At 48.6% G+C, this 24628-nt stretch overlaps 1 protein-coding gene across 1 annotated transcript in view; it reads left to right on the top strand.

Annotated features, from left to right (window-relative positions):
- Positions 1–24628, top strand: part of LOC142566758 (uncharacterized) — a 170737-nt gene that overhangs the window by 88811 nt on the left and 57298 nt on the right. Inside the window, exons 15-19 of the mRNA XM_075677648.1 lie at positions 6015–6254; positions 14476–14757; positions 16097–16283; positions 20184–20368; positions 21241–21351. Coding sequence (XP_075533763.1) covers positions 6015–6254; positions 14476–14757; positions 16097–16283; positions 20184–20368; positions 21241–21351 — 1005 coding nt within the window. The remainder of the gene's footprint in view (positions 1–6014; positions 6255–14475; positions 14758–16096; positions 16284–20183; positions 20369–21240; positions 21352–24628) is intronic.

Below are 24628 nucleotides of genomic sequence, written 5' to 3'. Positions count from 1 at the left end.
TAGGAGTATCTCGGCCTTCACATATCAAATAACCTTTCTTGGCACTCGCATATTGACTATGTTACTAAAAACGCTAACCGCATGCTTGGTTACTTGCGCCTTATTTTTAGCTCTGCCCCTTCTTCCCTGACGCTAACTCTTTACAAAACTTTAGTTCGCTCCAAATTGGAGTATGCTTCAGCCATTTGGGATCTGACTCAGTCTTCATTAGTTTCTACTCTTGAAAGTATTGAAAACCGCGGTGCACGCTTTGTTTTATCCAATTATTCTCGCTATGCAAGTATCTCTTCAATGAAACGAACTCTTAACTTACCTGATCTTTCGTCACGCCGCAAATGTTCCCGTCTCTCCGTCTTTCACAAAATTTTTCACTTGAACCCCCTTATAAAGGAAACCCTTCTTGCCCCTCCATCTTATATTTCGGCCCGCACTGACCACAGCCTTAAAATCTGGGTGCCATTGTGCCGTACAAACCGGTACAGTGACTCACTCATTCCTAGCACAAAGGCGGACCGGAATCGCCTTCTCGCATCAATCGCACTCATCACCGACCCTACCAACTTCAAGACCGCTGTTCAGAATGTCTTTTGTTAATATTTTTTGTTAATACCTTTTGTTTGTATTTTTACTGCATTACTTCTTGCTTTGACTCCACTCCTTTCTGTAACGCCTACAAGCCTTGAAAGTACGTGAAATAAATAAAAATAAACACACTATCAGACAAGTTGACACAGCATGCAGCGATGTCCGATGAGACGAAGCGTTGTGGTGGTTCATTTGTGCCGTCGTGTCACAGAAAAGAATATCAACGTATTTTTTCACCTGCTCCAAAGCATACATGTCTAGACACTAAAGTCAGCAAAGGTAACTACGTTCTTATTTATTTTCCTACTTTGAATTTTATTCGCGAGGATACATTGAGCCTCTTCAATTTTCTTGTTCGCGCTACCCGCGGGGTGCCAGAGCCAGCTTGCGTTTTTCTCGTGTTGCCCCGACCACCGCGCGCCGCACTTGGGTGCGCGTTCGTTTTTCTCTGACGGAGAGGATTTTCGCCGGGCAGAGTTCTGGACGTTTTCCGGCTAGTAGACGAGAAAAAGAAACAATGGTCGCTCGCTGCCATCACTGTGGGGACTCGACGGATTGCAACGTGTTCGCTTGAGCGCAACCTCTCGGGAAATTCTTGTCTCGCCGGTGTAGGATACCGAGCAGTATGCGTATGCTTATATGTGGAACAAGCGTCTCAGGTTTTCTTCGATATTCCTTCGGTAGCCGCATTAAGTGCCCGAAGTAGGCATTCGACTGTGGCCAACATGCTTTCCTTTGAGTTTTTTTTTAAATTTCGGTGCCCCCGCCCCACAAAATAAAAAAAAATTACCGACGATTACGTTACTTCCTAATGCGAAATTTGAGCGCAGCAAATAAGCTGTTTCACCTTTTGGATAGATTGAGGCAAAGAAATCGAGCAACACATGTATGCGCTATCACATAATTTTTTTTTATTTTTCACACGTATTCCTTTAACAAAGACTCCACTAACAGTTCTTGACAGTCATGAAGGAAGCTTTGTGGTCGGAGAAATAGACTGATATATGTTCGACTTGGTACACCAATGCTTGATTCTCAAAGACGAGATCTATACAAGTGCCTCGCGAGGTTGTCACAGCCGTGGGGGAAGCAGAGGCTAAGCGCCGCCGCCGAGAAGACCCTGCCGTTCGCGCCGCCGAAGCGGAGGCTCATCGCCGCCGTCGAGAGCAACCAGCAGTAAGCGAGGCTGAAGCAGAAGCTCATCGCCGCCGCCGAGAAGACCCTGCAGTTCGCGCCGCCGAAGCGGAGGCTCATCGCCGCCGTCGAGAGCAACCAGCAGTAAGCGGAAGCGGAGGGGGGCGGCGTGTACACCCAGCGGCAAACGATGGGGGCAGAAGCGCGCGCAGCAAGCGGACAACACGATAAAGGGAGGAGGGAAGAGATAGCAGCGACTGACTGATGCCGCTGACGGCGATAGTGAGTCAACCCCAGCTATCCGCCACACAAGAACAGGGGGGGGGGGGACCCTTTCCTCCTCTTTCTGCATGGCGGCGACGGTGTTCTATGCAGTCACGTTATCTTGACTCTCTAGCGGCGTCAGCGGCATCCAGCGGTATCAGTCGGTCGCTGCTAGCGCTGGGGGGATGAAAGGGGGGCGGAGCTGGTTACGAGGCCGACGACGACGCCGACGCCGACGACGACGCCGACGACGACGCGAAACCCAGGAACGGACGCCAAAGAGCTGCGCTCTAAAAAGACATTGTTGCGTCGCAGCGAATTGTCGCGTGGGGAAAGTTCGATTTTGTTACTTCTTTGAGGGAAATAATGGGCCACGGGACGCTTCAGTTACCGGATATCCTTATTATATTATTGCGGTAGCAATTATATGGACACTCCATGGAGGTGCATTCCTGCTGTCGCCCTCATGTTCCGTACAAAGTCCAAGGGCGATAAAATCGTGACCACGCGCCGCATGCTGTATGTGCGAGTGAAACTGTTGGGGGGTGCAGGGTGGCATGGGCGAGCCGAAGATGCTGGTTCATTCTTGTGTGCGCAAGGGAGAAAAGTGGGCAGGAACCGTGCCGCCTTAGGTCGCGCGCGATACATTAGGGGGAGTGGATGGAGTGAGTGGGGGGCCTTAGGATTCTGTGATCTGTGAATCTTTCGTTGCGCAACATGTTTATTTGCCTTGTTTGACGCATTATATACAATGACTTTTTCTTAGATACGTAGATTTTTTGGAGACTTATATGTATATTTACATATCATGTTCGAGGTTTTTTGTATACGTGCAGTGAACTTTGTTTCCGGTGACACTTCTTTGTCCTTTATCAATCTGTATATTCGCATTTCTAATGTATGAGGGCGAGTCAAGTGAAAGTGAGCCTACCCACCCTGCGCAACAATGGGGCCGTATAACGTAAAGCTATTCCAATATGTTTTTATTCCAATCTCCTGGCGTCAAATTTGCGTAACCGCTGACGCAAGAATCGGACGGTCACCCGCAGGGTTGTCTGAACAAACCAATCAAATGCTCCTCTCATTCATAGGAGGTCACTTTTGTTTGCTTGAAAAACGAATAACATTGCCTGCACTGAGCGGCTTGTCTTAACTAATTGGCTCACAATACGCGATGAGCACGCTCAAGTGGAGAGGGATTCGATGGGGCCGAGCCACTGCACTGAATATCGATAACCGGATGAAGAGCGTGGCGCCGGCGTCTGCGATTCGTCCGCTTTCTCTTACTTAGCCTGCGGTGGCTCGTCGACAATCGCGGTGACATGCAACGGAAGCTTAAAAATGACGCTAAAACGGATCCTCAGCAAAGAAGAGCTGGCAGAACTGGGTCGTAAACGTACCGAAAGTTCTATAAAACGTTACACGGCCATGCAAAAACTTTTATTACACGCAAGTAAACCCATGCTCTCCGGCAGGGGCGAGTAGCCAGTGCCGGAGCGATCGGCAGCAGCCATCTTTTATTCTTTTCGGAACGGGGCAGCCTGCGGCTATTCAGAAGAAAATTCAGTTTTGTTCGGCATATTAATGCATCTTTAACGAGTACGCGTCACTTTGACGCGGTAAGATTTCTGCGGTTTTGTGACGTCGCGTGAGAGGCAGGTGAAGTGGACGCAGCCCGAGAACCTTTGACCAATAGCCGAGGGCTAATGGCAAAAAGGTGTCGAATCAGAAATAACTATTTTTGTTTTGTTCGGTCAAATTATGCATAATCAGTGTGTACACGTCATATCATATGGGGAGCTATCGCGGTTTTCGTGACGTCGCGTGACAGACAGGTGAATTGGGGGAGGTCCAAAATAGTTTCTGACCAATCGCGGTGGGCTGATTGCAGAATTGGAATAGGAAAGTTTGGAATAGTTTTACGTTATAGCGCCCATGGTTGGGTTCATTATGTGCAAGGCATGCGCATAGCACACAGGTGAATTGGGGGAGGCCCAAAAAAGTTTCTGACCAATCGCGGTGGGCTGATTGCGGAATTGGAATAGCAAAGTTTGGAATAGTTTTACGTTATAGCGCCCATGGTTGGGTTCATTATGTGTGAGGCATGCGCATAGCACACCGGCATCTCTCATTTACAAAAGTTACACGAAGGTGTGAGGATACAGGTTCTTTAATGCTTGAACCTGGTTGCGTGACATAATGGACACTCCTAAAGTTGAACAGCGTGGTGTCGTGAGGTTTTTGACAGGTGAAGATGTTTCCCAAAAAGAAATTAGTCGTCGTATCGGTGCCCTGTACGTTGAATATTGCATTTCATTGACCACTGTGAAGCGTTGGAGCAAACGGTTCAAAGGACGTGAAAGTCGCAAAGACGATTCAAGACCGGGCCAAAGTCACCATACAGTCACCCCCAACACAATTGCAAAGGTTGATGAACTGAGTAGACAAGAACGGCGGATAAGCATCGATGAACTGGCAGAGCGTGTGAAGTTCGGTTCACACCATAATTCATTAACATCTTTTTTATCGGCTCTTGTGTGCGTAATGGATGCGAAGATCATAGAAACCACCGCCAGAAGACTGAGAGGTATGGCGCTGCCTTGACTCATCTGATCCGGTATCACAATGAGGGTGACGACTTTTTGTCTGCAATTGTGACTGGGGATGAATCATGGTGCCACTACTACCAGCCTGAAACAGGACGCCACAGCTCACAGTGTAAATATTCGAATTCAGCACCCCCAAAGAAAGTAAAGGCCATCATTTCCACCGGAAAAGTGCTGTTGAAGTTTTTTTTTTAAATCGCCAGGGTCCATTACTGATTGAGTTTGCTAAACCTTTAGAGTCTATCAATCGTTTCCGATATTGTGAAACGCCGGATCGGCTGCGTGTCGCAATCAAGAACAAACGACGTGGAATATAGACGAATGGGGTCATCTTGCTCCACGACATTGCCCGTCCCCATGTCGCTGATGCGGTTAACACTAAACTGGCAAACTTCATGTGGTAAACGCTGCAACGTCCGCCATACAGCCCAGACCTATCGCCTTGCGACTTCCACATTTTGGGGCAATTAAATAACCAGATGAAGGGAACCAGGTTCGTGTCGGACGTTGACGTGAAAGAGTCAAGTTACCGACTCTTCGAAGCAGGAACCTAAGGAGCTTTATGAGACGGGAATCGTACGACTTGTTAGTCAGTGGGACAAATGTCTAAATGCTCATGGAGACCACTTTTAAACAAAGCACGCCGTTAGTCATATGTTCGCATTGGCTTGCTTTTATTTAACTCGCCCCCGTATATTTTGCAGAACTTCTGCTTTCTACATGGCCTCTCTGTTGCGACTATAATTTCAGCGTGATTACTCACACCGATACCGATATTGAAAACAGAACGCCGTGAACTCATTGCACCATGATATAAAGGGGGTGTTTTTTTGTGTTTAGGTTCTTTTTCATACTTGGCAGAAATTTTTTTCAATCGCCGATCTCAGATAACGCAACTGCAGTCCTTGAACTAGATTACTCGAAGAGACGGTTGTTAATCGCACGAGAAATCTAAATGTATAATCACTAATTAACGTTTGAGTTAATTAATTTGTGACACATATTTCAATTTACAAATTGCAAACTCGAGTTGACAAGGCGCATCTGCTTGGAACAATTCACAGGATGACACCAGCTTTGAGATATTCATTCCCAAAGCGTGCGACGAGACACACTGGCGATCCAGTAACTTTTGTGCCTCAGTGAACATTTTGCTAAAAAAGTAAGCAGAACAACATTGCTCTTCTTACCTGGAAGTTTGACGGCGCATTGAGTTCAAGGATTATGATTGTGCTATCTGCACGAGTTAATTTTTCAAAACTCTATGTATACTAAAAAAAAGCACAACCTGATAGCCGTATACCAACCAGGGCAGTCAACTCGCCAAAATTTATTTCAGTCGACGGTACTCTTATTGTAAAGAGAAGTCAGCAAAGCCAATTAACGCAGCCTCATAGACGCCATGTTTCCGTCACCTTTCCACAGTCCCGCGCCAGTTCGACCGCTACTGGATCGGGCTGCAGAGGTCCCCAGACGGCGTCTACGTGTGGGAGAACGGCGATCCACTGCGGGAGTTCGCCTGGCACCCTCGGACGGACTACAAACATAGCGCGGGAACGTTGTTCGTTGATCGCTATTCCGTCCGGTTGGGTCTGACGCTGCGATATTCCCTCGAGGACCCGCGCCGCAAGCTTCCCTCGATATGCCAAGCTCCCTTGCAAACAGGTGTGTGCAAGGTTCTTCTTTTTCTTCTCACAGAACTCGCCTGTTTTTGTCTCTATATCGCGCGAGCGCTTCACATTGTACTTTCAAACGCTCAGTGAAGTACCATAATCATGCGAACGTAATCGGCCTGGTGACTGGGTGCTGCCGTTGGCAAGCGTGGTATAAACGCAAAAATCAGGATTTCAACGAGTCATGCTCCGTGTTCGCGAACTTTGGCTTTGCATTTGATGTGAGATGATATTGTGTCATGGCGTTTACTGTGAAGTACCACTCGGTGTTAAAGCATTACGTCGGCGGTTGTAGCCACGCTTGAAGTGTGCTGCAGCGGATAAAGACGTTCTCATAAAACCTGAACAAGTACTGCCGCATCTGTGCAGTTACCAAAGAAATAAAAAAAACATGGAAGCATGATTATTCTCGTCGTGAGGCTCAGAATACTTACCCGCCAAGCAGCCAGACGGATACTTCAATTAGAGGTGCTTTATGCAAAAAAAAAAAGAAAAAGCTCGCAGAAAAATATTGCTCTTCTGATGTTTGATGGGAAACAATAACGGTGCTGCACGTTTTATAATAACGATTCAATGGTTCCACTTAGCCAATATTTCGCGAAACCATTGTGAAGCCTGTTTGGTCTGCTGATCGAAGCACGGAAGGGTAAATAATAAAAAAAAAGATTGTTATTCACCTGATACACTTTTTTTTCCAGCTCAGTTAAACGTTTGCAATAGCTGTGCAATAGCCGCGCACCAGCTGCGGTCGCTCAGTGGCTATAGTATCGCGGTGTCATGAGTTCGATCCCGACCACGGCGGCCGTATTTCTGTAAGGGTGGAATGCACAAGAAAAAAAAAGACGCCCATGTAAGCAGCTTTCGGGTGCTCGTCAGAACGCCGAAATTAATCTGCAGCCTTCCACTGCACGGCTTCTCTCATGACGAGTGTGCCGTGGAACGTTAAATCAGATGCATCGGTAGAAGCCAGCAGTATACCGTTCGTACGAGCGCACAGAGGATACTCTGTGGAAAGGCGCACTTCCTGGCACTCGCTCAAAGATATTGTTACGTAGGAAGACACCGACGAAAAGCTATTTACAAGTATATTTACAAGGCAATACGGCGCAGCTGGCCAAGAGGCAACAGCCCGCGCTAGCTTCCAATCGTCGTCGTCGTCGTCTTCTTACTGCTCGGCTCTTCGTCATTGGAAATACTATCCCGTAGCACTACCCCCGGCGGCAAATGCGCCGTCCCGGAGCGAATAAAGGCCGGACTCTGAAGCAGTGTAGTAGGTCTTGAGCCTAGCGACGTGCACGACATCACTAGATGCCAGAGTAGATGACGAGGTTGAGCTGACACGAGCAATTTCGTACGTCTTAGGCGCCACCTGGCCCAGCACGCGGTAGGGCCCTGTGTAACGCGAAAGGAGCTTTTCTGAAAGTCCGACGTGACGAGAGGGCGACCACAGGAGCACGAGTGCACCAGGCGAAAACTGTACGTCACGGTGGCGGGCGTTGTACTGACGCTGCTGTGTGGTTTGCGAGTACGTCAGTCGAGCATGGGCAAGCTGGCGTGCATGGTCGGCGAGGGCGATGGCGTCGCGCGCATACTCGTTTGTTGACGTCGCAGCAGGAGGAAGTACCGTGTCAAGGGGCAAGGTCGGTTCGCGACCGTAGAGTAGATAAAATGGAGAAAATCCGGCGGTGTCGTGCCGGGAAGAATTATAAGCAAATGTGACGTAAGGAAGGGCAACGTCCCAGTCGTGGTGGTCCTTCGAAACGTACTTGCACAGCATGTCGTTAAGAGTACGGTTTAACCGCTCTGTCAAGCCATTGGTTTGAGGATGGTATGAGGTAGTCAGCTTGTGTTGAATAGAGCAGGAACGCACAATGTCGGCGATAACTTTCGAGAGGAAGTTACGACCACGGTCAGTAAGCAGCTTCCGCGGGGCGCCATGAAGTAAGATAATGTCGCGCAAGAAAAAGTCCGCGACCACAGTGGCGCAACTGGTAGGGAGAGCCCGCGTGATAGCGTATCGGGTGGCGTAATCAGTTGCGACGGCTACCCATTTGTTCCCAGAGGATGACGTGGAAAAGGGACTGAGGAGGTCTAATCCAACACGAAAGAACGGTTCCACAGGGACGGTGATCGGCTGGAGATGACCGGCAGGTAGCACCTGAGGTGTTTTTCGACGCTGGCAGATATCACAGGCAGCAACATAGCGTCGGACGGAGCGAGCGAGACCAGGCCAATAGAAGCGGCGGCGGACGCTGTCGCACGTGCGGGTTACCCCGAGATGTCCTGCAGTGGGTGCGTCATGCATCTCAAAGAGCACAGTCTGTCGTAGATGTTTTGGCACGACAAGAAGAAGATCAGGGCCATCAGGAAGGAAGTTCCTTCGGTACAGGATGCCGCCCTGGAGGACATATCGGCGAACGGATGCGTCGGTAGGTGTAGAGCGCAGACGCTCGATGAGTACTCGCAGCGATAGGTCTCGGTACTGCTAATCGGCGATGTTAGCGAAGGCAGACACAGAGAAAATGCCGCTGGCGCTACTACTGTCGGCGTCGTCAGGCTCGTCTACCGGGTAGCGAGACAGGCAGTCAGCGTCCTTGTGTAGTCGGCCAGATTTGTAGGTGACAGAGAACGAATATTCTTGGAGGCGTAAGGCCCAGCGACCAAGTCTTCCTGTAGGGTCTTTCAATGAGCGTAACCAGCAAAGCGCGTAATCGTCTGTGATAACGGAAAAGGGTCGGCCATATAAGTATGGGCGGAACTTCGCAACCGCCCAAACTAGGGCCAGACATTCACGCTCAGTGATAGAATAGTTGCGCTCCGCGGGCGAGAGGAGCCTGCTGGCGTAAGCGATAACACGGTCGTGGCCACGCTAGCGTTTAGCCAGTACTGCGCCAATTCCGTGACCGCTGGCATCAGTACGGACTTAGGTAGGCGCAGAAGGATCGAAATGGGCCAGAAAGGGAGGCGTTATGAGAAGGTCGATTAGAAGCGAGAATGCAGAGACCTCGTTATCGCCCCACTGGAAAGGGGCGTCTTTTTTCAAAAGCTTGGTTAGTGGTCGTGCTATGGCCGCGAAATTTTCCACGAAACGGCGGAAGTACGAGCAAAGGCCGATGAAGCTGCGCACATCCTTGACCCACTTGGGAACAGGGAAGTGCGTAACAGCATGGATCTTGCCTGGGTCCGGTTGCACTCCGTTCGCGTCAACGAGATGTCCAAGGACGGTAATCTGGCGACGGCCGAATTGGCACTTCGATGCGTTGAGTTGGAGACCGGCTCGGCGAAAAACGCCCAGGACTGCTGAGAGGCGCTCGAGGTGCGTAGCGAATGTTGGGGAGAATACTATAACGGCGTCCAAGTAGCACAGGCACGTGGACCATTTGAAACCGTGAAGAAGGGAGCCCATCATGCGTTCAAAATTGGCAGGAGCGTTACATAGACCGAACGGCATCACTTTGAATTGATAAAGACCATCGGGTGTTACAAAGGCAGTCTTCTCGCGGTCGAGATCGTCCACGGCAATCTGCCAATAGCCGGAGCGAAGGTCAATAGAGGAGAAATAGCGAACACCGTGGAGGCAGTCAAGGGCGTCATCAATCCGAGGTAGGGGATACACGTCCTGTTTGGTAACCCTGTTAAGGTGCCGATAATCCATGCAAAAGCGCCATGAGCCACCCTTCTTTTTTACCAGCACAACAGGTGACGCCCATGGACTACATGACGGTTCAATAATGTTCTTGGCAAGCATTTTGCGAACTTCGGTGTGAATAACTTGACGCTCAGCCGGTGATACTCGATACGGGCGGCGATGAATAGGAGGGGCATCGCCGGTATTAATGCGATGTTTAACAGCTGTTGTTTGGGCCAAAGGACGATCGTTAAAGTCAAAGATGTCGTTGTAGGAAAACAGAACGCGGTAGAGTTCACGAGCGTGCTCGGACGGCAAGTCGGGCGCAATCATTTTTTGTAAGTCAGCGATGGTACAATTTGCCGACTGCGATGGTAGAGAAGTATCGAATGAAGTGTCGTCTACTGCAATGGGTGCTACTGAGTAATCCTCGAATGAGCAAAGCTGAGCCAGAGACATCCCGCGTGGCAGCACTTGTGTCGTCAAGCCAAAGTTGACCACTGGCAGGCAGACAAAATTCGCCGTTATAGATAAAACTGTATGAGGTACTGTGATCCCGTGTGTAAGCAGGACGTCTTGCATAGGAGCCGCGATGTAGTGACGGTCGGGGACTGGTGGGGATGACACTAGGTCAACGTAGGTCAGTGCCGAAGGTGGCAAGCGAACGAAGTCGACGGAACTGAGGCGAGTAGGGTGTTGTTCAGCGGGATCCAGAACAGGCAGGTCGAGGCCGAGAGTACTCGCGGAGCAATCGATGAGAGCAGAATGTGCGGAGAGGAAGTCTAAGCCGAGGATGATGTCGTGGGGACAGTGAGCGACGACTGTGAATAGCACGGTAGTGGAGCGATCGGCGAAGGAGACGCGGGCGGCACACATACCAATTACAGGGGCTGCTCCGCCATCGGTGACACGGACAACAGGCGTCGTGGCGGGCGCGCTTATTTTCCTCAGCCGGTTACGCAGGTCAGCACTCATTACCGACAAATGCGCCCCAGTGTCTATGACAGCAGATACAGGAACACCGTCGACTTGCACGTCAAGAAGGTTCAGATGAGTGGGCAACGTCAGGAGAGGATTTGGCGGCATAGGGAGCAACGCAGCGTTATCTCGAGGCGCTGCATCTTCTAGTTTTCCGGCTGGGAGCGGCGTCCGAAGGGAGTCGGCGAATAGGAGCGAGGGGGCTAGGTGGAGCGAGATTGTCGTCATTGGGGCGAAGGCGAACGAGAATAGGGGTGGTTCGGCGCAGGAGAATCGGTGGCGGCATTATCTGAGCGGGCAGCATAGGGACGAGAAAGGCCACCTGGGGGGCGAGAGTAGGCAGTATATGTACACTGGTTCAGGGAACTCCAGTGACTGCGACAGTGCCGAGAAATGTGCCCAATTCGATGGCAGTGAAAACAAATTGGCTTGTCGTCTGCAGTGCGCCATTCAGAGGGGTTACGGAAACGTGGTGGGTAAGGAGGTGCGGGACGGGGTGGAATCGAAGAAGCCGGGTGGGTATCAGGGCGATTGGCCGGTGTGAATGATGGTGTGAATACCCACGTTGGCGAACCCCTGGCGGACAACTGCCTGGATCAGGGAAACAGTGACTGCAGGTGCGTTGGAGGGGCTGGAGTCGAAGGCAGCCGGATAGGCGGCCTCGATCTCACGCCGGAAAATCCTGGTAACATCGCCAGTGTTGTTGGGACGAGGAGCGTCGGCACAGGAAGATGTCGCTGGGGTATTGGGCAGACGGGCAAACTGTTGGTCGATACGTCGGCTTTTAGCGAGTTCCAGGCGGCGGCACTCTTTTATAACTGCATCCACCGTCGCCACGTTGTTAAATACGAGCAAGTTGAAGGCGTCATCGGCAATGCCTTTGAGGATGTGGGAGACCTTGTCAGACTCAGTCATGTGTGCGTCAGCTTTGCGGCACAGAGCCAAGACGTCCTAAATTTACGTGACGTAGGGCTCCGTTGACGTCTGCACACGACCGGAAAGCGCCTTCTGCGCGGCAAGTTGATGACCGTAGGGGTTGCCGAACAAGTCTCGAAGCTTTTGCTTAAGCGAATCCCAACTGGTCAGTTCATCTTCGTGCGTCCGATACCAAACTCGAGGTGTGCCACCGAGGTAAAAGACTACGTTGGCGAGCATGATAGTAGGGTCCCACCTGTTATTGCGGCTGACGTGTTCGTACAGGCTGATCCAGTCCTCGACGTCTTCCCCCCCATCTTTTGCCGAGAATACGCCCGGATCACGGGGAGCGGGGAGAGTGATGTAGGTCGTCGAAGTGGCAGCAGGTGTCGGAGCCGGCGGAGTCGAGTTGTCGTCGCCGGGAGCCATGAAGAAAGGCTCGACGTAACGTCCACTGCGAAGCTCCGTGACGAGATACAGGGAACGTCCACCTCCACCAGATATGTTACGGAGGAAGACACCGACGAAAAGCTATTTACAAGTATATTTACAAGGCGATTCGGCGCAGTTGGCCAAGAGGCAACAGCCCGCGCTAGCTTCCAATCGTCGTCGTCGTCTTCTTACTGCTCGGCTCTTCGTCACTGGAAATACTATCCCGTGGCAATATTGCTGCCGTCCTCCAAGCCAGAAGTGAGTTACTTCATAGCATTGTGCGTGTTACTTGTGTTGTCCATGCTTTGTTGCTAATTACGTATTTGTGTCTTAACTGAGGATGTCTTCTACTCGTACTTGCTTTTAAAAAAAGTATCTTGAAAGAAGTAATTAAAAAGACGCTTCTTTAGTTCTATTTTCTTTCTTTCGCGAATAGATGCCGATCTATTGATTATGGCATTAGGGCAACCAAGGCTTCATTTAGTAAATGACGGCACAACCACTAGTTCCATCATAATATACTGAAAAAGAAAACCATGTAAAATACGCGCCAAATGCGGCGTGGCTTCGCCTTCACGCTGTTTATACTCCTGGCCGAGAACGCGATAGGGCAGCGTCGAAGCCTTTCGCAGCGAAATTCGCTTTAGGTTATATTTCCGCTGACGAAAGTGGCAGGAGCAGCGGTCCGTCATCATTTGTGATCCAAAGGAAGCCGACCTGGAAGTCGCTTCCCCCCCTCCTCCTGAGACATGCCGGCCTTTCGGCGCTGACAGAACAGAGCGCGCAGTAAACACCTCCGTGGGAAGCCAACGCATTTTGTGGGGGATATTGCGGGCACATATCTGGTACGTAGCCGGTGCTCGAACTATTAGGATTCCTACTAAGTGCTGTTACGACTTTGCACCGCTGTCACTACTATTACGACTTTGAGGTGGTCCCGTAGCGCTCGTCACCCGTTTCGTGACAGAGCGTTGGTAGCGAAGACTCCGAGTCAGGCGTCGGTGAGAATAACGAAAGGGATTTTATACATTATATACAGGTCATTATACAGGACAAGATCGGATCGGCACGGGGGCCGAGAGCTCACAGCAAACGCGACTGTTCCCGCACGGCGACGTCCGGCGAAAACGCGTGACACATCTCACTCCAGTCGAGAGCGGCACTCTGCTCCCGGTGGGTCGGCGGATCCGGTTTTCCAGGCGGCCGCGTCGCGGCTTTATAATCCCCGAGGAACCATTGTCACTCCAACGGCCCAATACAAAGCCAGCACTCGACGGTCGTCCGAGAGGTCTAACCAGCGACCGCGCTGGCCCCCCGGTTCAAAGTTCGCGGGCGCGGTGACCTCCAGACAAAGGGAGGTACAGCGCCGGGCTGTCTGGTACTTCGTTGCACGTTTGGACATGTTGCTCGCCGATGCTTCTCCGCAGGACACCGCTGCCTGACGGCTCAGCATCTTGACTTGTCAAGGGAGAATTATGGCGCTGTGCCTTTCGGCGCAGCCCAGAGTTTGTCCAAAGGGCGCTCGCAGGATAAATTCTGCATCTTGTAGATTCGGAATCCGGGCTGGTGGTAATGGCACAACAGTGCTCACGCTTTAGACGTTTCTTTGCTTTGATTACGCCTTAACATGCGCAAGAAACTTACTTCAGTGTCATTTAGTGAACTATTTTAGTTAGGTAAAAGTGTTTACAGTCAGTTATTGAGCCAATAGCTGACCCACCCCGCGGGTAACTATGTGCCGATGATTATACTTTCTAACGGTATTGTACCGTCTTTATGAAATACTTTATGAATTTGTTCGCCAACCTGCAAGAAATATTATGGCTTTGAGAGTCCTTGAATGTTAGCGTAGCTTTCCGGTTCAGTAAATTGTTCAGGAACACTTAATAGGCAGCATTATGTGAACGTCTGCTTATTCTTGCCAATCACCCGTAATTACGCTCGTGAAGGCTGGCCTCTGCTAGGATTTGCCGCAGCTTCGCTTATTGTTGTCCGCAATTTCGGGCATACGTGAGTGTAAGGCGATTATTACAGCTATGGCCGCCGAAATCCCCGACGAGCGCTTACTGCTGCGTATCGAGGTCAACTATATATGAAAAACGAAACAATAGACAATGACTTGGATACTGAAACAGACTATCCTTTCGTTAGAAAACACCTCTCAAACACCTATTGTAGATGGCTGAACGAATCATTACGAGAACCGAATTGTGCGCGAGCGGCTTTTTAAACTTTTTTTATTTGTTTTGCTTTTTGCCAGGCACACCATGGCTGCGCGTTGAGCAAAGGAACGCCGGCAGCCGCGTGCTGCTCACGTGTCGTGTGTCAGCCGAAATCATTCCCGGCAGCGTCCTCTGGTACAAGGACGGCATCGCTGTGCAGGGCGACCGTGCCAGTACTCCGGACGGCCACGACACTACGCTGGTCATCGAGGGAGCCACACCCAGCAACCCCTACTTGCAGGGTTACTATTGGTGCGAGGGGATGAGTGTGGCCGACTTTGGCCCCGTGGAGTCGAGAAAAACGCTCGTCCGCTTTCCGGGTGAGCAGGTGCACACGTGGCCAACATGGTCGTCTGTAGAAGGTGCAAGCCATGTACTCCAAAGTGCGCTTCTGTCGTCTCTTCCGAGGCATTTAGGCGACTTTGGCCCAAGCACGCTATACATGACGTCACAACCCTTGGCTCATCTTGTTGAGTGGTCTTCGCCATTAAATCCCAAACACGGCTCCACACTACGCCACAGTGGCACCAGCGGGTGTCACGCAGCTCAATTAGGTCGCTATCCGCCACGCGCACGACCTAGCTGCCGGAAGAGCGCGTGGTTTTACCGAGAAGTGCAGACATTGGTGGCCACTCTACCTATTGCAGCGCAAGCGCAGGACGCAAGCTTTTTGATTTGGCGCACTTCAATGGACGAAGTAATTGCACGTCGGAGGAAACTACTTCGTTCCGTATCGTTGGGTGCCTTGTTTCTGTTTCGATTTAGCCTGATTTTCAGCCAGTGTGGCAAAAATCTCGTGAGAAGTCAAAACGAAATTCCGTAATATGCAGGGCGTCTCAGTTAACTTTAAGCCACGATTGAAGAAATATGCCGGTGCAGTGTAAGACAATCCGACCAAGACGACCCGACCGAATCCATTTTGCTGAATACTCCTGTGAGTAAGTCACACTTTTTTGTATTCTGCTTAATTGCATAATTACTCATGATTAATCAACCAACTTCTGAAGCAACGAAGTTAGGCAAAAAATTCCCATTCGAAAGTTGTAGAGCGGTTAGCAAAACGTCCGCTCTATAACTATCTACTAAATATTAGTTGTTTTCCGCTTACTGCAGATATACACGGAAAAAAAAACATTTACCACGTGACTAGCCCCATTGCGCGCCGTGATATCTGCTTCCAAACGTTCCATGTACAAACGACCACAACATTAAGCGGGTGTGCTGCCGCTTAAACGGACACAGGGCAACCGTTATCGTAGCGCAAGCGATACCGGTTGCGGGCATAAATCGCACATCTAATGCCTGCGACGCTGCCCGATCGCCTGGTTTTTTTTTTCACACTACTGAGAAATTTTAACTTATCGGTTTTTTATATATTCCTTGCGTATTGTAATACATAGAGTTGTGTTCGCAAATAAGTGTAAGCAGAAGCCGTTATCAAATACAATTCCACTTGCACATACTTATACACGATCGCCTTCATTCAAGCAAAATAGGTAATGAAAGTGTATCGTACAACGACGATTACAGAGAGCCATTAAAAAGTCACTACAACGCGAATATAACACGAATCGCCACCTCTATAAGAGCCGTCGGACGCTGTGGACAGTAACAGAAGCATTGATGTAAGGAGCACAGCTTGACTTCCCTTTATTTCAGGCATCAAGACGTACGCCTGTACCATACCCCTGGTGGGAAAGAATCCGGAACTCTACGACTTCAATTCGGTCCTGGCTCTCCGGTTCGCTTCCGATTTTCGAAGAGACTTCTTCTACGCCATTCGCGACACGATTGTCGAAGGTTACCACCTGTATGAACTGCAAGTCGTTGACATCGCTCAGGACACGTGAGTAGAGTGCGCCAGCCGTATTATTTACATCCGACACGCCTTGCCTCATGCGTGTGGGTAAACTTAACGTAGGTTTGAGAAAACGAGCGGCTCTTTTGAACTGCATCAAAAGTTTCACAGTTAGGTCACCGTTGTAAGATTGGATAATGTCGACAGCCAACGTTAGCACTATCAGTATGCACAGATGTGAGAAAAAAGCCATAACCGAGCTTTACACGAAGCTAAAAGGGGAACCTGGAACACCCTCCTACCAATGTAGTTTTTCTTTTTTTTTTAATTTGCGGCTATACACCAGCGAAATTGCAAGCGCACTGTATCGGGGTTGGCGCCTCTCGGAGAACATTCACGGCAGTTGGCTAATCACACAGCCCCATTTTCCCAATATATCGCTGCAATGGTTCTCATGATTTTCACGGCAGGGAGTTTACATGATGCTAACTTCTACCTTTGATGACAAAGTTGATTGGTTTGCGGTCACGCCATACGCACTAAAACAGAGGAATGAGATAAGAGGGTTGCGGCGGGTCCCTTTAAGCACGTGCCGTTTATTTGCGCGAGCAAACTTTGGTGAAAATTGTCTCGAAGAGGAGGACCATGCAGAATTTCGATGGCAGTTGGAGTGACAAAGTGCAGGCTTGTGCCACCTTGATACTTCGCTTAACTTACAACAAGCCAGCAGAGTGTCATACACAAGAAAAGAGCAAAACCCCAACGCATGCCACACTACGAATGAAAATTTAGAAAGTTGGCAAGCGTTCACAATTGCAAAGATAGGTGCACCAACACGCTCACAAGTAGAACAAATATCCTTTTCGTTCCTCCTTCTGTATGTGCTTGCACGCCTGTCTTTCAGCATCATACATCCGATGCATGACTCGCATTACGAGGTATGTCGTTTGACCTTGAACGCTCTACTTTCTTCTCAGCTTTCGCGGCTGTGAGCCTCGCGCTTTATTTATTTTTCAATTAGAGCGGATACGTGCGCCGCGAAAGCTACGATTACGTTCAGAAATTCATCGAAATTAGCAGTTATTTCCTGACAATCCCACGTGCGAGTTCTCTGGAGAATGACGCCTTTCTGTCGTGTAGCAACCTAGCTCAAGACCTGCGGAAGTTACCTTGGTGTGATTACGCTTCCAAAAGAGATTAAAGTTAGCCTCGAACATTCATTTACCTTTGCCGCGGCGGACAGTTGTCTGGGAATGTAGTTTTCCTCTTGGAGTATGGAGAAAATCTACTATCCTTTCTAATACGTTATTGCTGCGGACATAAATCTTTTTGTACCTTTACAAGCCACAGGCCGATGAAAAAGTTAATAACATTGCTTCATCACATTTGCTGCTAGGTTGTCTCTTTCTTTTCTTTCCTTTGGGAACAAATCCTTTCTAAGGTTATTTTTCTTTATCTTTGCATTCGTCCCCAACGTGTGTTTGGACAGATGCTTTTCCAGAAGCTGAACAAGGCATTGTATAACACTAAACTCTGGAGGACAAGCTGATCCAGCGGTTAAGAGCGCAAACCCTTTGGAATTCTGAGCAAACGTACTGGCCTAGGCAGCATGTGCTCTGCGTAGTTGATAACAAAATTTTCCCACCACTTTCTTTTCGAAAATCAGCCTATTTTTAGATTTTCATAACTGTGATAATTAAATGGTGAAAAATCCAAGTACCGTTGTCCGTACTAGTATCTGGCGTTCGTGTGTCATCCAATGCGCAAGCAGAAAACTTGAAAATTTGCATTACTATGAAAAACATGCCAACGATAAGTCAAATAAATAAACTTCAGTGCATTATACTCATAATCCCTGACTTAACGAACGAAAATGTTATAAGCAAGCAGGAACAACTAAAAAGTAGTGTTGAAATGGCACACTTTAAACAGAAAGTGTCTTGCATCTTTTTCAAAATGTTTATGCTTCTGAACACATGGGAAGCATAGGCAGCCCACGTATATCCTTCCGCTTCCGCGTACTTGAAAAAAGAAAATGCACCACAATAAAGTTACTCTTTTTACTAGAAAGGTCTTACAGTTGGGTCGACGTAGGCGGTCACTTGCTATAATCCCACGTAACGAGAATACGTTATAGCATGATCGCATATAATTTTGCAACTGCGCCTTAATTTGGTATCGTTGTGTAGAAGGAGGAAGTGATTACCAGACGGCGCTGTTGTCGCAGCACGTATGACGCAATCGGGACTAAATTTATCCACTCGCTTGGCACTCAGAGAGGCATAGCTCGGCAGCACGTTTGGGGATCTGTGCGGTAGTGGTCGTGTTTTAGAGAGCTCACTCACTCGCAATGGGTGTAATTTGTCAAACTATAACCGGTACTCATCAGGAGTTATGAGCCCTACAAGTGCGCAGTTTGTTGCAGAAATTGGACGCTTGTTCGGCTATATGCCGCCCCTGCGTTCGACACGTAGGCACCGACAATGACATGAAGATACCCTGGCAGTAAAACAGCGGAATAGGAGATTGTTTTTGAAAGGCGTAATATGCTGAAGATTTAGGCAAGCGAATGAGCCCCAACCATCTACTAGAGCGGCGGGCTGTAGGGGCGCATGGCTGCCCCGGGTGCATCCAGTAGGGGTCTAATTCATGTACCCTCGTGCCCAGACACCCGCTGCACAACATTCGGACCCACTACGAAAAGTGAGCTAGCACGATTGCATCATTAGGCGGTAAGACCTCCACTAGCGGTAGCATAAATTAGGCATGCTAGCTTTCTAATGCATCATTAAATCTAACGAGTGTGTTTCGTTTCGTCATTTCTGTACCTTAGTGCCCATACACGGTCTGCAGCACGCACAAGGCGTTTCACGTGCCCTACTGCGGTTGTGTCCTCGATACTTCCTACCCAGTATATTTAATAGCTCGATTATTAGTATTGCATTTGTGCCGTTGTGTCCGGCTTCAGCAGGCGTCGTAAACGACCGTAATAGTTATCATTTGAGAATCTCCAAACAAGCACACGGATGTCATGCGACACGTGGTCGTCACAATGATTTACCAATATCACATATATCATTGCCACGAGCCTGGCATGTACACTCGTAAAGAGGAATGTGAATAATTGCCCTGTAGCTTTGCTGCACTTGTGTACAAGTCGTTAAGACCATATTTCTCTGGAATGCCAACAAACGTCTCTCGACGCACGTTGAGAGCTGCACGAGTGCGCAAGTGAAGCGAAGAGGGAGCCGATGTTTATTACGTCTACTTCGGGTATTACTTCGGCTTTCCGTTAAGAGCACTTGGGGAAGCGGTTCATTTGTTTATCTTTACATTGGCAGTAGACCTCAATATTGGCAAATGAAAATATAGAACCTGCCGCATCTATATAACTATACTGTAGTAAGAGTTTTTAAGGACTTCCTCGATCTTCATCAGAATGGGCGACCCGCCTTTAATTAGCACTTGGGAGTCTGAGGAGCGCCTGGGAAACCTTCTACGTATGCACGTCTTCGCCGCGACGTTAGGCATTCTACTCCGGGATACATCGCGACATCTTCGCCCGAGGACATTCGAGAGATGACAAATATACGCGGGCCGTGGCCACGTGTGTCGCTATTACGGAAACCAAGGCGGGCGTTGCTGCAGTTGCTGAAGGCGACCGACGGCGTGGTGAGCGCGTGTAGGCGCTGGAAATGGGCGTGAAGTTTTTTTTTTTTGGCTGTCCTTCATTCAGGGGGGGTGGGGGGGCGGTCCTTTTTCTGCCAGAGTGTAGGGTAGCGAACCTTTCGTGCATCTGGTTCACCTTCCCGCCCATCCGTTCCCTCTCTGTGTACGCGCAGGTCGACGTGAGACGAGAGGCCGTGTGGGTGAACAGGTGGCGCCTTGGTTCATTTTTAGGCGAAATGGAGCCTGACTCTTCAATGTCTTTCAATTTCTGTCCGCCAGAGCCACTGCCGACATCGTGAGGTTTCTCGTGTTCTTCAACCGGCTGAGACGGCTGCCAAGGATGACGAGCCAGGATGAAGAAGTGCGCATCATTGACTTCCTGGAATATACCCTAAAGAACAGCACTTTCCGGCTGGTCACGAATCTGTCGGTCCTTCCCGAGGCAATGAGTATCAGGAGCACGGGTGAGTTGCAGTTGTAATGTTGCTGCTTGCAGAGTAAATACGTGTGAGCTTTTTTTTTTTCGTCTTTTCATCTCCTTTATTTTATTACCCGTACGAATAGCATTATTTCGCTGCGTATGTTTCTGTAGAAAATTTATTTGGCTATTAAAGAATTTATTCACGGCCAACATAACTGTGAAACTGCAGGGTTGGGAGCCGACTTTATAGTTTAAATCTCCTCAGCGTAAAAAACACTTGGCATCTATTTTGTAGCGATTCCTTCCCCTCGGTGCTATGCGCCTCTTACCCGCCGTTCACGGCCGGCTTATCCCGCTGCTAACGCGGACGGAGCGCCATTCAGACCACTCACGAAGCGTAAAAGAAGCATGTCATTGAAATAAAATCGTCGCATTATCGCGCCCCATGTTCCTTCACTTTATCGATGTGAAATTCTCCCCAGGTACCACTTAATAGGATATGTACCACTGTTATCAGATGACACTAAAAATATCTTACAAATGATAAATTTTAGTATACTAGCAAAGCCTGCTTCAATCATTTCTTTTCTTGCAGCGCAATTCGATCACCTGTAGATTTCTTTCCAAAAGAAAGTAAAAAAAGAAAGTAAATAACACAGAAAGGAGCGGAATGCTCTGCGTTTGCACCTAAATTTTTTTAGAGGCCATCAAACGGTCACAGGCTTTCAATAGTTCAGCGACGCCTCACGTAAACGTAAGACCGACATGTATCAAACACAGCACGGCTCTTCACAAAAGTCGGCGCTGCTTCTTAGGGCTCTTAAGAATCATGAAATTGGCAGAGACTCTACATGATAAAGAGCCGTGACAGCTGCATCGAAGTGTACTTCAATCTTGCTCTCTGGCTTCTCACAGAGATGTGCTTCGAGGACACAACCATGCATGACACCGGTCTCCAAAAGGAGCTGACGTGGCCAGCGACTCCTACTGGAGGAGTAGCCATTCCACGGGAGACATGCATTCAGGGTGAGCTAGTGATGTCCTTCGTACGTTCTTAAAAGCTCTACAAATGTGTTTCCGCTTCATGGGTGCACCTGGTGTAAAACGCCTGATGAGTCTGTCGTCAAGGTTGACAAAGATTGCTAGCTGTCTGTCGACACGCCCACGAAATAATTTCAGACTCGCCTTTCCCACTCTGCACTGGCGTCGTCCGTTTGCACTCATTCCCACTTAGCGATGGCGGTGCTTTAGCTGCAGAAGCGCTCGGCCATTGAACAGATGACAATGCTGAAGAAGTGTCTGCATCGGCGGAGACAACGCACGTGCACTAACTTTGAAGCCGGAAGCGCTGACAACGAAGTTACGTCAATTACACGTTGCGGCACCCGAAGTCTTTACCTTTATGGGCTCACGTGGGCACAGCATTGCTCACCTGACCTATATTGAGTTGCGAAGTGCGCGCACTGCTTTCGTGATCCGTAATGTAATCCCGCCTGAATTTTCTTTGTATGCGGTCAGTGATTGGAAAGCATGCATCACGCTATGGCATGTCCGCCGTAATAACAGTGTGGTTAGCGCGCAAGCGTGAAACCGCACTGCCGGACGACGCGAAGCCGAATATTTGTCGAGACTTATTCAACTTAGTGATTGCTCTTCGTTACACAGAATCAAATTCAAAATCGAAAAGAGGGGCGACCTGAAGGGACCAAATTAGATCCGTGATTAGAGTTACTCTTCTTATACACTGATGACTAGACGCAGTAAACTGCACGAAGAACACGTAGTTAAATTCAAGGCCGATCTAATGAAAGTAAACGCTTGGTTGTTTTCTCACCCGGAGGCATCGATAGAATCACCGCTGCGGTTGTCTGCGAGTGAAAATGTGAACAGGGGTGTTCTGCAGGAAGGCCCGACTTCGGCAAAGTTCGGCATCTCCGCGAGCTCTGGCGACGCCCTGAGATAAATTAGCTGATCGTGCCAAGACATACAATTCAATCCTCGTCACGCCTCCAGTTTCATTGGCTTATCTTGGTTCACTCTTGGGTTTGCACTTAGACGCTACCTCACAGGCGGCGGAAAAAGAAAGTCACGTGGTCAAATCTTCGGGTGCCTTCTTTCATTTGTATAGCGTTCCACCCAGTGCGAGTAAGTTAGAGCAAAAAATTTTCTTTTAACGTATCTGAAGTAAAGACTTGCCACCAGAATGCCCCACACGTCTGCACTGTTCGCATTCAACGGTGGATAGACAGAAAATTCAATATAGAGTAGACAAACGCATGACGCGCCCTGGAAACTGCAACCATGCGAGAAACTGCAGAGTGCAACTGCATAAGAAAGCAGACCTTAGTCGTATAGAGTGCGTGAAATCGAAAATTCAAAGGGTGGATGCTTGCAAATCATGTTTGTTGCAAGGATACATAAATAAGAATGTCCTCTAAGGGTAATAGTTTCGGAAAACAGGACGTGGCGAAAAGCGATTGCACTTTTCTTGCAAAAGAAAAAAAATTAGGGTTCTGAACGTTGACGTCCAATTTTTGGTGAAAAGCTCAAAGGAAGTCGCAGATTTCCTGAATGAAAACTCTGACAAGTTTTTCTTCATGTTCTTTTGATATAAAGGAATTGTAATACTCCTTGCCTCATAATAAACACCAAACTTACGTGGAAGAGTACACTGATGACTTCGGCAGAATTGCGTTTCAGAACTCAGTTGGGTCATCCATCTAGGGCTTTTTAGATTTGCATCGAGTCGTGTTTGGTGCCTATACATAGCTACATTTTTTTTAGCCGATCATAACAGAAGCTTGTCAGATGCATTAAGTTCGGCGTGCTTAGAGTGTTCAGGTATGTCGATGACTGTTCAGTTCTCCTTAATCTGGACGCACAGTATGCAGTAGATAAATTTCTTAAAAGTTTTTACTGAAGCCCTTAATCCACCAACACTGACGGTTGAATCGCCCGCTGAAGGAGCATTGTGGTTTTTAGATATTCGGCTTGAGTTCTCGGACTAACACACGTATTGGACATATATACTACCAAGAGCTAGTAAGACCGTGTTATGGTACAACTTCGCCCATTGAAAACTTGTTAAGAGGAGCATTGCTAACCTGCATTGAAAATACTTTAAAAAAGTGGTACCATTGCAGGATTTTCACAAGCATGAAGAATCAATCGGAATTGTTGTCTACAGCTGGGCTTCCGATGTCTCCGCAGGTTTCCGTAACAGAAGGTTTGCTGAAACGATGTGCACAAAATAGCACTCGGGACACGCCCAATGAACAGACGCAAAACAAACAAAAGATAGCTAGCGGTTTGTGCCGTGCCTACACGGGACGGCACACTGTCTTAAAAAAACTGTTAGTCGCGTTAACACATAAGTTTTTTTTTTTTTTTCAATTTCAGGAAAACTTGGTAGAATGTGTCGGTTGAGAGATCCGTGCCGAAGATCTGCGGTTGGGGGTTCCAAGAGACATAGAAATCCTTTTGTGGACTGTAAGGAGGCAGATGTGTACGGGTTGCCGCTGTACACTACATGCATAGGACAGTCAGGACAGTGTCTTAATGACCGCTTAAGAGAGCATAGTTTAAATGTGGAAAATTACCGTGGCGGTTCTCTGTCTGGTCGTTGTCATGAATGCGTCGGCACTCCTTTGTTTGGTGATTGTGTGGTTCTGCCCAGGCACAGAGATAAAGATGTGCGCGAAATTATTTACGCACACGCACGCTATCAATCGGAGTGGTCAAAGCTGTGCAAGCACCCCGTCTATCGACCTGTTAGATAAAGAAATTGCGTTTTTGGAAAGCTCAGTTTGATGTACTCATCAGGTGTGGCGCTACTGTGCATGGTGCATAAAGGTGGTTCATTGTGGGAATAAATTGTTGAAGTTAGCGCACTGTGTTGTCAACGTCTCCTATCTGTCCTCGTCCGCTGGCGCTAAATGTGGTGGCCATGTAATACAGTAAAATCTCGTTACAACGTTAACGAACTTTTCATATTTACGAATTTTTTTTTAAAATACCCGCCAAAATGATTATACTTTCAATGTAAAAAACATTCAGTACTACGAATTGCAGATTACCGAATATCTCAGAAAAACGTACGTAATTTATTCCCGTAATCAGCGAGATGCTTTGTTATTACGAAGTTCCGTTGAAGTTTCGGTACCGAATCCCTGAGGCTTACACCTATCATCATCATCCGCAGCAGCAGCAGCAGCAGCCATGCGCTGGGGAACTCGTTTCAACGGGTACAGTCCCAGCAGCATCAGCGTGAGTGTCGCGTATGGTCATGTTCGGACTCTCCTAC

Source organism: Dermacentor variabilis, unplaced genomic scaffold, assembly GCF_050947875.1.
Source record: "Dermacentor variabilis isolate Ectoservices unplaced genomic scaffold, ASM5094787v1 scaffold_13, whole genome shotgun sequence".
In the NCBI taxonomy this organism is placed as follows: domain Eukaryota; kingdom Metazoa; phylum Arthropoda; class Arachnida; order Ixodida; family Ixodidae; genus Dermacentor; species Dermacentor variabilis.
Note: the sequence above shows the minus strand (reverse complement) of the source record. Positions and strands in the feature narration are given on the sequence as shown.